General features: G+C 46.5%; 1 protein-coding gene across 1 annotated transcript; it reads right to left on the minus strand.

Annotated features, from left to right (window-relative positions):
• Nucleotides 1–271: 271 nt before the first annotated feature.
• Nucleotides 272–9281, minus strand: LOC8037066. The gene is made up of 3 exons (XM_029966804.4): nucleotides 8853–9281; nucleotides 5483–6166; nucleotides 272–1893 (listed from the first exon to the last, which is right to left on the minus strand). The coding sequence occupies exons 1-3, from the start codon at nucleotides 8910–8912 to the stop codon at nucleotides 1180–1182; spliced, it is 1458 nt and encodes a 485-aa protein (XP_029822664.2). The 5' UTR covers nucleotides 8913–9281; the 3' UTR covers nucleotides 272–1179.
• Between the last annotated feature and the right edge of the window lie 5265 nt (nucleotides 9282–14546).

Here is a 14546-nt window from a genome sequence, read left to right on the forward strand (position 1 = left end):
AGCTGGCATCGGGGCTCTTCCCCGCATTGCCGCCTTCCAATTGTTCCGTTTTTTTGCACGCCCCATCTACTCAACTCAAGCTGCAACAGGCTCCGAGAAAGTCCCATTTACATTGCCGCCACAGAAGATGGCACCCAGCTAGCATTTGCACCATCCAGTTTCCACATATCTGTACCGTCACGCTAACATCACATTCCGAGTTATCACTGCCTTGGCCGCACTAGTACACCAAAGGGGCGACTTTTGTTTGTATGCAGTCCAGGCATTTTTGTGACGTGTTTTAGTCGCATTTATTTCAATAACAAAATATCTTGTCACAAGCTTATGAGGTGGACATGAGGCAAGAAGACACCACTACCACGTTTTCTCGAAACGAGCATTACAAAATAAGGTGTTTATAGTGGTGCCATGTTATCACGAGCCTCCACAATGTCGTAGAGCAATAGCAATGAACGACTTAGCACTGCCTCAAAAGTTAATGATTCACACATAATGGGAAAGCTGCACAAACTGGTCAGACTTTCGTACACAATTTGCAAAATACGAGGAAATTCATTTTAGTGTGCGGTCAATCGGTTAGATCACTTTCGTTCAACATTTCGAAATCCAACGCCAGTAGGACGCAGAAGTTTTTGTCGGCCTTGGCACAAAAAAAACCTTCGGCTTTAGAGTTTTTGTGACTTTTGAACTACAGTAGCTCGCTGGTGCCTTCGGCGTTATTCCAGATCAGATAGCTTCCCGACGCCACAGGCTGTAGTTTTCTATGGGTTTGATTAACTGGCAAGTGTATGTCTCGAATGCTTTAGCATTAAACTTACCGAAGTAAAAACATGAAAGGTGCAATTATCCCGTAAATGCCGGTCCCTTAAGCCCGATTTTAATCGCTCGCGACATGGCTTTCAAACTATTGTAGCCCATGATCCGACATAAGCGTGAAGTGGCAAAAAGGCAACCCGAAATGTTCACTTTTGTCTCCAACTTGCGAGTTGTGTAAACATTCCAAAACTCTCGAGGCACGGCTGTTCTTAACCTTACTCCCCATTGAGAGTTGTGTGCAACGCCGCAAGAGTTACAGGCACGGACAAGTAACGACAGCGTGAGGCATCGAGACGGACAGATTTGTAGGATTCCATCGCGAGAACCGTCCCAAAATTCGCTGCAGATCCGCATTCCGAAAGCTCACTTCGACGCACGTTTTCGAAGCGTCATGTGTCCCGCTGCCGCCACCTGCTGCTCCTCGGCCGCTGCTGCCGCCTCATTGGCCGACTCCGGCTGCCACGAAGCCCTGATGGCCAATGGCTGCCTCTCGAAGTGCTCCAAGACCTTCAGCAACCTCAGCGTCTCGTCCGCCGACCGGTACAACCCCAGGTCGTTCACCGAAACGTGCCGCACCATGCTTCGCGGGTCGATGATAAACGACGCCCGCAGGGCCACACCCGTGTCCTCGAGGTGCACGTTGTAGTCCCTGGCGATCTTCTTGCTGAAGTCCGACAGCAGCGGGAAGTTGATCCGCCCGAGTCCGCCGCACTTCCGCGGAGTGTTGGTCCACGCCAGGTGGGTGCAATACGAGTCCGGCGAGACGGCAAGGAGTTCCGCGTTGGCGCTGCGCAAGTCCGCCGCACGGTCGCTGTGTTCGAGCAGCTCGGTGCAGCACGCAAGGCCGAAGTCCTGGGGGTAGAAGAACAGGACGAGGAACTTGCCGTGGTAGTCGCTCAGCCGCGTCTCCTGCAACTGGTCGCCCCAGACGGCGATGCCATTGAAGTCGGGGGCGTAACTTTGCACCCGCGGTGCGACATTGGGTGTGGCAAACGCCGCCGGGGGCGGTGTGCAGCGAGGTTGTCTCGCAGGCGTGCTTGTTCGGATGGGTTGTGGCGGAGAGTCGTCCTCGTCTATCTGGAAAAAGGAATGGCATGGTTTCGGTACGGTGCCTACGGCAGGGCTGCCGACCCGAAACAACCGTATATCTGGAATTTTATAGGTTAATTACGATCTTTTTCGAGATAACATTGAATTTTATGGGCTTTGGCTCCAGCCTTATGGCAGTTTCTGGTGCAACCATTTGGCAACGCTGAAGAGCACTATGCTATGTGGTCCAAGATACCGCCCGTTATAAAGGGTACAAACATTAGCACCCATCCATCCATCCAACTTTTTTTATGCAAAATCAGTTTTCATTGCCCCCTGAAAACTATGGAGGAAGGCACCAGCCAAATCGAAGATTCTGAGAGCGCCTCTGTGCCTTCTCGAAAGAAAAAAAGCGTGACTACAAAAAGAAATACTGCGATGCCTGGAGATGTTAAGTTACCATGACTAATATTATTTCGTGAAGTGCCGTTGTGTTCAGTGTGTTTGAGTTCGATAACTCGCTTGTGTTACACCTATTGTTTTGGACTGACTATTATAAACAGCGCTAATGAAGTTATTGAAGCAGTATCTTGTTTGGCTGACATGCACAACATCTAAGGCGAAGATAAGGTTTCATTCGTTGGTTTGAACCCCTCGCCAAGATTTGCTTTTGGCCACGATTTTGGCCCGATAAACTAATTTATTACGAAACATATGCAAGAAAAAGGCTATGCGTAGAGCAAGTTGTCTGCTTCTTGCAGGGGTTGCGGCGACGTCACAACGTCGCCACGCTCTGGTTGGCCTTGGTTAAAAGTGGGTGCTAGATGCTAGATGCCTTGAGGTTTACCCACTTTCCTTTCAGCCAAAGCCAACCAGAGCTCGGCGTCGTTCTGACATCATTGCAACCCTTGTGCAAGAACCAGACGAATTTGCACTCCGCGTATAATATATTTCTCATAGTAAAAACAGAAGTGATGCAGAAAACAATGAATATCTAGTATTATATAATTATTTGGGTAAATGAGGGAAATTTCGGCAGGATCAGGGAAATTTCAGGTGTCCGCTAGGGAAATTTTGACTTTCAATGTTGGCAGCCCTGGTTTACGGGCTCCTTTTGAAATCGCCATCATCATCTCAGTGTATGCCATCTGTGCCAAATTAATGGCAGCCTTCTTGAGGCTGATGTAGGGAGAAGTTGAAGATACTGGCAAACAGAGGATATATGACACCCGTACCTTCGAGATGTCGGTGTAACACGACGCGCAAAACAGACGCAATGGCTGCATAAGCGTCTGCTTCGGAGTTTGGTCCAACCAACCTCTTGGCACAGGTCTGGCTCTAAAGCCTCTTGACGGCGAAGATGTAATCGAGGGGCTTATGGGTCACCGCTTTGTACTGGTCAGTTCTTAGGCCCGCTTCAGATGGGGCAATTTCACCCAGCAACTTGACATTGCAACACCAGCAACACGGGCCGGCTGCGTCCACACGCGGCAGCTGAATCGCTATGACTTGCCATCATCTGATTTTTTTTGTACTATTTAGATGCACAACTACACGCTAAAAACATGTTTTTATATCTTTGAATGGCGTTAAGAATACTAACTCATCTTTCTGAAACGGTTTATTTCCAAAAACAATCAATTTCAAACCAGAACCAAATCTTTAGCTGTCATCATCACCACCACAGCAGTGTCACATGAAAATATTGCGTCCCTGATTGGCTGCTGCCGCTTCAAAAGTCTCAGAGTTGTCCGAGTTGCTCGTCCCGTTTCGAACCAGACCCGATCTAAGGAAAGTTAGGGAACAACACGCCAGCAACCCCGAAATTGCTGGAAAAGTTGCCTTGTCTGAAGCGGGCCTTATGTTTGCACCATTGAAACTGAAATAAATCGAGAAAGAATTATGAGGCGACCGAAGAACCAAGTTTCATCCGTCATTAACACGAAAGCGACGGTGTCCGACAACATACAGTGTCATGACCGCCATTAGTTTGTTGAAAATACAACTGCTTTTCGAGCCACCAGATGGTGCTGAGTTTCTAAAGGTTCTACAGTTGGCGACAAGATGAGAACGGCAGGGAGGAGCTTCGGTCGCCCCGCTTCAGACGCGGCAGCGCTTGAGTGTCTTATGAGCCTCGAGAGCATGCACGCAGCCAAAGCACAGTGGAAGGCATGGAGAGCACGCTGGAGGCCGGCCACTCGAAAGGCACGCCACACCGTTCTTGTTCTCTCTTAGACTATGGAACGAGTCTCCGACTGGCGTGCTTACCAGGCTCTCAAATGAAATCTCTCGATTCCTGCTCACAGTCGCAAAAGCGTCGCACTAAATGGGACGGACGGGCGTTGCACTGCTGCTCGTTGCAATCCCAACACAGCAACCGTAATGGATGTGGCAGACGTCTGTTCTACTGCAGTTTGTGCTACAGTTTGACAGTCCACAAGAGCTTCGGTACGGCCAGGGGTTGAAATGTCGAAACGACAACGACGCTCGTTCGTGCTCTTTGCGGGAACTTCTACGACCAACCGCCGGGACGGCGACGTGCGACGGCACGACACTCCGGCTTTTGTGACGTCGTTCGTTGCCACCTCCGGATCGCTTCCGACGTGCGGGCGGTGTGGGACCCTAAGCGCACCAGTCGAAGAAACGTTCCAGGCACCCTTGTTTTGGGGCTATGAAACGAGCTCGTTGAGGTAAGGCATTGGGTTCATTTCTTTGGCACAGGGTCATATTTGGACATGATTTCGCCCGACCAGAAACGTCACTTCCTCGTCAAAGTGGGCTGCGATTTGGTCAAAAGTTACCTCATTGGTTCTGATAACACACCCAAATTGCTGGTACGAAATAAACGCAGAGTTAAACGAAGAAAATTTCCCCTACGAAGCGCTTGCCGACGTGGCACTGTGGAACTCGTTGACGTCGCAATGTGACAGACGATAAAAAACTATGGCCCATAGTATGAGCTGGATCAAGCACGACGCCTTTGGCTCGCACCTACATTCAGTATCAACTATTTTATGCTGCATTGTCGAAGCTAGCGTAGCTTCTGCAGTGCTCCAACGCTGTCAAAGCTTCTTGCACAAGTGCATATGGCTTCGTTTGGTGTCTCCCTTGCACAGGAGCATGCACAGATGAGGCACAAGACGGAGCCATGGGCTCTCCAACACTGTGGGGCTGCAGCACTGCGCTATGCGGAGCGCAAGTTCGTCCGCTTTCGCAGGGGTTGTGATGACGTCAGAACGCCGAGCTCCGATTGGCTCCGATTAAAGGATAGTGGGTAGACCTCAGAGCAAGCTGCTCTGAAATCTACCCACTATCCTTCAATAAAAGCATGGCGTTCTTACGTCACCACGACCCCGGCAAAAGAAGCGGACGAACTTGCGCTCCACATGGCCTTGACAACGTAGCACAAAATTGTTGACGCCGAGTATAGCAATGTCTTGGAAATACCAGTTGATACCACACACTTTGTTTATGCTGCTTTGCCCAATGTTGACACATACCCCTCCTTCACCTGAAACAGTAGAAATATAGGTACAAACGAAAATATTTTGCCAGTTTTGACTAACTCATTTGGCAGATCGACCGTAGCGTGGCCCTCCTGACCCAACCGAAACCGCCGTTCGAGCACGTTGGTTACCTGGAAGGAGCTGTCGACGGACTTGTCCATGGACCGCTCCAAAGACATTTCAACGTCGGCGGCGGCGGTGATTCCCAGGACGGTCCTGGTCTCGTCCATTGCCTTCATGGCCTTGAGGTGGTACTTGGCCTTTGCGTGCTTCTCAAGCTCGCTCTTGCCCGTCTTCAGCACCACGTCGCACACCTTGCACCGCGCGTGGTATGGCGTTGTCGGCACCTTTGCCAGCCACTGCTTGAACCGCCCGTCTTGCAGCCACGCGTCACAAAACTTCTGCCTGCGCCACTTCGTGGACTGTACGCTTTCGGCGTTGGCCTTCACCGTTCTCACGATGAGTTCGGTGGTCACCGGTTCAGTGGACGTCAGTAGTTCGTTGACGATTGCAGCCCTGGTTTCCGGTATGTGGATGTGCGCTCCGCTGGCCTCCAGGGGGCCGGCAGCAGCTGTGGTTGCCACCGGTATGTCGGCAACTGCGGTGCTGCCTTCGGCTGTGTTGGCGGTTGTGGAGCCGGAAACCATGGAACTTGCGGTCACGGTGTTGGGTGGCTGTGGGTTGGTGATGGCAGCGTCGAACGCTTGTAGTTCGGCGTTCGCCGGAATCCGGTCTTGCGTGGCGCCAATGTTGCCGTGGTGTGGCAGGACCGACCTCACAGCCTCTTCCATGGGGTGGGGGGCTTCTGCGAGCGGCTGTCGAGTGAAAAACAAAAATGCCAGAAGTTTGCATGCCTGTCCTCAGAGTGATTCTGAAGAGAATAGATATTGTGACATTGAATGGAAAGACATGTCTGTCAGTACAGTGCACATTGACAACAGCATTTGCTGTTTTCTGTAACTGTCACCATACTGTTTTTAAGATGACGAGAGCAACTTCAGAAACAAATTCGCTGTCTCGGTTGATTTACCGCTGCTCTCAATACTCCACTAGCTTCATCTCAAAAATTCAGTGCAACGGCATTATAGGCACAGGCACGAGTGCGAGTCCTTGTAGAAACACATTTTCATGGGTGCCGCACTGCTGTGACAGCACTGTACATCACTTATGAGATAGAGTGTTCTTTTATGACATTGTGACTAGTTACCAATTAAAGGATACCTTAAATATATCTGCATTCCAAATGACCTCTACTACTGTTCCTGAGTGCTGGTTTAATGTGGCACACTTAGAAAAGATTCTTTTTGTTGTTTTTGATCAGCTGGAAGTTTTCTGTCCTTCATAGCTCAGGTGGCAAGCTAGGCGTGTGAACATTTATTTTTAATGAACAAATGTTTAGGCCGGAGTCACACTTGAGCGACAAACAGAAGCAAATGTCAGCGACAAGCCTTAAACCAGAGTCTTTGTCAATTTAACAGGGTTTGTGGAATAAAAGAGGCTATGCTCAAACGCGAGCGTCACGCGAGCGAGGGTATCTTTGGCAGGCTTGCAATCGCTCGTGCTTACTTCACGAGCACTGAACGACTAAACGCTTGCCAAAGGTACCAGCGTGAGCATGCTGCATGGGTTTGAGGCTTGTCGCTGTCGTTTGTCTCCGTCTGTTGCTCCAGTGGGACTCGGGCATTATGGTTCTAGAGTGCCCAGGTTGGCCATTATTTCCATTTCGAAGACGACTGTCCAGCGTTCGACGGAAATCTGCCCACAAATATGACGGCGGCGGTGTGCATGAGGATGCTGAACAAGACTATCAGTTGAAGGGGCCCTGCAACAACTTTTTTACTGTTCTTTAATTTGCACCGGACCTGAGCGCACTGAGCAAAGTAACTTAGTGAACTTTTTCTTTTCTCGAAATTCGCTTTATTTTTTAAAGTTAGAGGCATGATAAAATTACGAAAACAAGCAAGAAATTCCTTCTTTCATGACGTCCCTGGTCCTCTGTCCCCCTTCTTCGCACACCAGAGGATTCCCTTGCCGTGGTGACTGAGGAATGTAGGGAGGGAGGGGAAGACTGGGAAAAAAGGTGAGGCCGAGGAGAGATAGCTGCCTGGGAACAGGACAGCTCTCTCTCCTCAGCTGATATCAGGACCAACGACGTCACAATCTCGTCACATGCTGTGCGCGTTCGACACCACGGGGTGCCCCCGTAGGAGGAGGAGGTTTCCGCGTCATTCGGTTAAAATATGACGCTCTGATATTTAGTTACTCTCTCCGTGCCCACTGGCTTGCTTGAACCACAAGAGACGTGGAAACCGTAGAATAGATAGACGCTTAACTGGGATTGCAGGGCCCCTTTAATGGCTTGAACAGCAATAAGATGGTCAGAGTAATTGACTGGATGAGAATGGCAGGGTATCTCTTTTGGATGCCCAGCCTTGAGCATGCGCTCGTTGCCTTCTGTGGCGCTTTGGCTGCTCATGTGCTCCTGAGGTTCACGAGATGTGGAAGCGTCATCAAAGGTATGTAGCTCGTGCTCGATGCGGAAAAATCTGATGGACCTCGTCGTCATTTTTATTCAGTCGGTGACTATAGCTGAACCACTTGGTAAACTGTATTTAAAGGAAAAGTGCTCAACGCACGTCCTTGATTTAGTGCTTTTCCTTCAAAAGGCTTTATCAGACTCCTGCCCTGACCAAAACCTCGAGGAGACAGATAATTTGCCTAGCTTGAAGAAGTCTGTAGCAGCAGGCATGCATTCAATTGTGTCTCCTTTCTTTTTGCAAAGCTACATCATCATTCTCGCTTGCAACGTACAAAAGCCTGTAGCTAAATGGAGCCAATTGGCACCACTCTACCATGAACTCGGTGCAAGCATAGGATTCCAGTTTTAAAATGCCATTATTAGGTTCTAATGTTGCACATTCATGTTCGGGACAAAATGGTATTTGTAAAACAGGAGACAACACTAGATTTCCCTTGTTTTGCAAAGATGCCACCAAATTTTGTTATCTAGACAGAACTCCACTCTTTCATGAGTCACTCGAAATACAGCGTGTCCCCATTGCCCCAACAGAAACAGGATGAATGCTAGTTGAGAGAAATCAGAAATTGTTGGGTACTTCCAGATTACACAAATCCAATTCCACAAAAGCTGGATGTTTACCCTTCCCATCACTCCATGGTTGACAAAACACCCAGTGTTTATTCCTTGCAGTTTGCAAACGTTTTAGTGAAAGCAGGCACACTAAGAACCTATGAAATGCTTGTGTAACATAAAGCATTACTACTGTGCTCACACTTCATCAATTTTAGGCAATGACAAAACTGTGATTCCTTCCCTCTTTGCATTGAGGGCAAACATAGAACCCCGTTAAGGAACCTCGTGAAGTTAATCGATTTAGGCATGAATGTTTTTGAATAGAAAGAGAAATGGTCACGACAAAACGCTTAGTTGTCTATGTTCGGCGACCAGAACAGGGCACAGAACCATGGTCGAAAGCTCACCATTTCGTTCACGCACCCTGGCTCACCAAGCGAAAAAGCTGACAGTTCTAACGAACCCATTACTTTCTATTCAAGTTCAATAGTAAGATATGTGCGCGTTCAAGTCCTGCTTCTTCGTGAAATTTCGCGTCAACAAATCCGCCGAGACGGTCTTCTAAGGAGTTTCTGCCTTCGGCTCCGCCATGTGAACAATATGCCCTCCGAATCAAAATGCCGTCTGTTGAACGTGCATCGGCGATCACTCGTCGACGAAGTCATGTGAATCACTGCCCAGGGGGAGATTGGCAACCGCCCACCGCAATCAATCGGACGCAAAACGTGACAGCCTCGTATACAAGCACTTCAAAACGGCCGAGGCACACGGTCACACACCACCGAACGCCACGAACACACAAGACCGCGACTCAAACTAGGCACTGCGTCGGCGCGTTTACCTGGGCATCATGTTTACGAGATCTGAAGGTGGCTCTTCCCATTCTTCCCTCTTGGCTACCCGACCAGCACGAGATCTCCGCAAAGCCTGCCCGAAGATCCCCCATTTTTTCCCCTGACATGCGTCCGGCATCGAAGCATTGGGCCTAAATTCCCTGGACAAAGGGGAAGAAATGTCCCTACATGGGAAATCCTCCCTTGTACTGCGCGAAAGTTGCACCGCTAGGGGATCCACTGCTCGGATGGACATTTATGTCGATTATAACTGCATCGCTGAACCTAATATTCTTTGATTTGATGAAACAAGGTGGCACAGAGCGAGACAAAGCGGTGTGCTTCGTTTATAACGCGGCAAGACCTTCGCTGCGTTCTTAGATTTTCTCAATTATTGATAGTCCTACAAAACTGACCTCTGAAATGAAAAGAAGCAAAAATATAATTACGTTTTAAGGGGCGGGTGCGTCTTCGCCTCTCTTCAAGTTGATCTCGCGCAACGCGTCTCCGGTTCTCCTATCGCGACGTTTTTCGCCATTGCCAATCTTGTTGGCTTGATTGCTTCGGCTACTTTCGTGGCTCTTCGTGATAACTGCTTCCGGTTCCTGTCTATCTGTCGTTTGGTTTCGGTTTGTTTTTACCATTTTCACGAAGGAGCTTTTAGGTGGTGCAGATAATAAAAAATATTATTCCCACTTATCTATACAAAACCTGGGAAAATTATTCGGCCATGAACAATTAACTAAATTTAATTTCGCGCAACTATTTCTTTGCACGAGGATAAAAGGGGAACAAAAGAAAAGAAAAAAAAGCTTACCATTGCGGGGGTGAAGTGGTGAAATGCTATGGAAAGAAAACAAATGTCCCAGGTACTATACTCTGTTTCACCTTATGATGTACCGCAGGAAAGGCTACAAGAGCGAGCTCCTTTCTCTGGGGCACATCCCGGCGGCACAAGCTCTCGTGACTAAGAGCAGCTGCCAACGCTATGAGCTCGCGCTTCTAGCCTTCGCTGCGGTACAACATAAGGTGAAACAAAGTATAGGTTCAGCTGTTTAGGGACTTTAAAGTACCTACGTTTATTGAAGCAACACATGTTTGTAAGTTTTGTCGTGGGAAAGTGAATGGCAATGGGCGACAGTGCCAAATTCAGATTTTGTTTATTTTTATTTTATATCTTAACAAATTGAGAAAGCACCAAAATTAAATTTTGAATTTTGAAAAATTCGGAATTGAGCTAACATAAACTGTGATAAACTCTGAATTTTCAGCAAAAAAATTAACTCAGAAGAACAGCCTTTGTATTTCACGAAACAAGGAATAAAGGGAGCTCTAGTGGTGAATGATGCAGTATTATATTTTGTAATGTTGAAGATTGGGCGAGATGGTACATACTTGAGAATTCAAATAGCGTGAAGGACGAGAGACCGGATGAAGAAAGACACAGATGGAGCGCTTAAACTACCTAGCAATACCTAAATAAATAAAACAATCTCACGGGTAAAAGATTTTGAGAAAAATGATTACGTAAGATTTTCAAAAACGTTTTAAATCGCATAGCCCATTCTCCCTCTTTAACATACCGCGTGTACACGAACGCTTGGATCCCACTTTTAACGGCCCTTATAAATCGGGTTCTTAACGTATCCCACTAGATTTTACTACAGAGGTGCCCGAAGGTGGTGAAAGATTGACTCATCCGAGTCAATCTTTCCGGCAAAGTGCGGCAAAAAGTGTTTGAATATGAGAAGTACTGCTTAAGTTGCGCCATAAGTAGTCAATCTGCTACAGCCAGATACCGCTCAATTAAAAGTAGTGGTGACAAATATGAATAGCATTCAAAATAAAACAGAATGAAGTTCATGTCGTGAGAGTTGAGTGTTGCAGGTCTGATACCCAAGAAATGAGCTGTTTCCTGCTAGGATAGAGATATTGAATTAGGCACATTTACAGCATATACATGAACGAACATAGCAGTTAGCAGAAATCACTGAAGTAAGGCAGAAAATGTAGTTAACATTTAAGCGTGGTTCTTGCTAGGTGCTATAGCATACAGATTACCTTTGTGTCACATGAATGAGTTGCACCAGGGGAGCCTGTTTCTCCTGAAAAGCACTTACCAACTTCCACGGCAACAGACAGCCATTGTCCCTCTTGCGTGAGCGGCACGGACGGTGCTACGTTGGAGGAATTAATACGCCGTCTTTTAGACGGCTTCATTGCAGTTTCTGTGTGCACTTCTTCCGATGATGGTGATATAGCGAGCTCCGGAGATTGGACAGACTGCAGGGGCGCTTCAGCGACAGATGTCTTCGGCGGACGTCGTTTACCTACGATTGTCTCAACATGTTCTCTCCTTCAAGACGGATTTCTGTGTTTTTTTTTGTTTTTTTTTTTTGTGACGTTTGAGGTACTTTGGGCAGCCAGGGAAAATGCTCGGAACAGCCTCTACAGATAGCACGGGCTTCTTTGCAGCATGGAGGAGAACTCTCACACCGAACGCCGCATGATACCATCTCGATATCAGTTCGTCGGGAAATGCTTGGCACAAACATGATTAGTAGGTAGTAACTTGCGAACGGCCCTCGGGATCGCACGACGCCACTGCTCCAGGCGAGCGTCATTCGATGGAGCTTTAAACAGGGACACTCTCTCTGCACAGTTCCGGTGCCCCGAATTACAGTTGAGAACATAACACGTCCTTGCCATCCTTATAGCACAACCTCTTCTTCTTCTTCTTCGGGTTAAGACTCACCCTTACACAAATAGGTCTTAACACTCTTTTTAATTTCTTTTAGACTTCTTACTGACTTTCCGGGATCCTACTGAATTCCTTTATAAACGCAGTTTGTTTTGATAACAAAAAAAACTTTCAAAAGAAAAAAAATAAGACATTTTTTGTAGACTTCTTTATAAAAAAAATCAAGAAGATAATGACGTTTTTCTGTAGGATATTTTCTAAAAAAATTCAAAAGGAAAATACAAAAAGGGTTATGTATTCACCTTTCAAAGACTACTCGCGAGCTGACGATACTAGCATACTCGATTATCTTGACATAAATCTTGATAATTTCACTGATACAAATGTTGATACCCTTTGGCTAAAATTTAAGAACTTATGTGAATACTGCCTTGACAAATTGGTACCTACAAAATACAAGCGTAATAATCGTAATAATCCATGGATTAACAGAAAAATGATACATCTCAAACGCAGGATAAAACGAGCGAAGAAATCAAGGACGGTTAACTGTGATGTCACCAATCAGCAGAGCGATCTTCGTAGCCTAATTTCAGTGGCTAGAAACAACTGCTTCTCCGGTACGCTTCTAAACTATCTTAAACATGACCCCCAAAAGTTTTGGCGCTACTTGACTGAAAAAATAAGCCCGTTGAGCCGGTGAATGACAGTGTCTCAACTGATCCCGGTGTTATAGCGTGCCATTTCATTGAGTATTTTCAGTCGGGTTTCTCCGATATCCGTAACCATGATTATGTGATTTCCACCACATCAAACTATCACTCTTAGTTCATAACTTATTACGGCATAGTTTCTTTGCTGTTGTCACTGAAAACGAAAACAAGTGCTGGTCCCGATAAGATTCCAAACACGTTTTTACGACGGTACGCCGAGTCCCTCGCCCATTATCTTCTCATTATTTTTCGTGCATCATAGTCAAACAGCTCGCTGCCAGATGATTGGCGCACTGCCATAGTGGTACCTGTGCACAAAAAAGAGGATCGCCTAGCAGTTGAGAACTACCGTCCAATTTCCTTGACTTCTTCTTCGTGTAAATTAATAGAGCATATCATCTGCAGCCAAATCAATGAACTGCTGGACAGTCGTAATTTTCTAACAGAATTTCAACATGGCTTTCGCAAAGGCTTATCAACTACGACCCAACTCGTCACTACCATCCATGAGTTTGCTCAAATCCTCGATAGGGGAGGTCAAATTGATGTGCTTTTCCTGGACTTCAGCAAAGCTTTCGATAAGGTGCCTCATGAACAACTGCTTTTTAAACTTGAACAGCTTGGTCTTCCACATGGTTTTGTTAATTGGATTGCTGCATACTTGTCACATCGCACACAGTCTGTTTCCGTCGGAGGTTGCATCTCTCCAGTTCTGCCTGTAACGTCAAGGGTCCCCCAAGGGAGCGTTTTAGGTCCTCTTTTGTTCTTGGTGTACATAAATGATATTGTATCAAACATTGACGCAGGTGTCCATATACGTCTTTTTGCCGACGATTGCATTATTTTTAAAGAAATAACTTCGAGCTCGGATCAGTAATTGCTAGATCATAGTTTGCATTCCGTTGTATCATGGTGCGATACGTGGAAAATGAAGCTTAACTCTGCTAAATCAACGCTTTTACGTATTACAAAAAACAAGCAACCCTTTGAATACATTTATAATATCGCGGACACCCCGGTTACTGTGGAGCGAGAATGTAAATATCTTGGTTTAGTTATATCGGACACACTTTCTTGGTCTCCTCATATAAAACATATCTGTACCTCGGCATCCAGGAAGTTGGGTTTCATTAAAAGAAAGTTGAATGACGCTCCGATTCAGGTTAAGCTACATGCGTATTATTCATTAGTCCGATCCAAGTTGGAGTATGCAAATGTCGTTTGGGATCCATTCACTCAGAAAAATATCCGGAAGTTGGAGATGGTGCAACGTCGAGCGGTTCGGTTTATTTACGGAAAGTATAGAAGGCTGGATTCACCATCTCAACTTATGTAGGCTAACGGAATACAGACTCTTCAGGCTAGAAGGAAACTAGCGCGGTTGAAATTCTTGTTTCATCTTCAGCAAGGACAGACTCGCATAGACCCATTGCAATATATTTCCCCTTTAGCGCCAAGAGCTACGCGGCACAGACATCAGTTTTCACTAACTCCCATTTTTGCGCGTACTAATATGTTTAAGTTTAGCTTTTTCCCTCGCACTATTAGCGACTGGAACGGTTTACCTCTCGAACTATTTATTGACACCAACTTTGTAGAAGGTCTCGAGCGTCTTGATAACTAACATGTTTTGCTTTGTACATTGCTGCACCTTCATCTTTTTCGCATGGACATTAGGATTGTATAAACCTTCATACTACATCTGGATAGGTCATTTTGTATTAATGCATGATGGAATTACATACTGCTTGATGCTTGCTTCCCCCCCCCCTCCCCTTTTTTTGAATAATATAACCTGTTTATTTGCTAGTTCGTTGTAAACCTTTTAATGTCGTGTTATTTGCTTTCGTTGTA

The sequence above is a fragment of the Ixodes scapularis genome, unplaced genomic scaffold (genome assembly GCF_016920785.2).
Source record: "Ixodes scapularis isolate PalLabHiFi unplaced genomic scaffold, ASM1692078v2 PGA_scaffold4__175_contigs__length_147842914, whole genome shotgun sequence".
NCBI lineage: Eukaryota > Metazoa > Arthropoda > Arachnida > Ixodida > Ixodidae > Ixodes > Ixodes scapularis.

Bases quoted from the DNA above. Each gene is read 5' to 3' on its own strand.
- LOC8037066 (XM_029966804.4), bottom strand. From the start codon at position 8,912: ATGGGTTCGTTAGAACTGTCAGCTTTTTCGCTTGGTGAGCCAGGGTGC. The intron at 6,167-8,852 runs GTGAGCTTTCGA...TTCACTCGACAG, and splicing joins CAGGGTGCGTGAACGAAATG to CCGCTCGCAGAAGCCCCCCA. The intron at 1,894-5,482 runs GTAACCAACGTG...TCCTTTTTCCAG, and splicing joins CCGTCGACAGCTCCTTCCAG to ATAGACGAGGACGACTCTCC.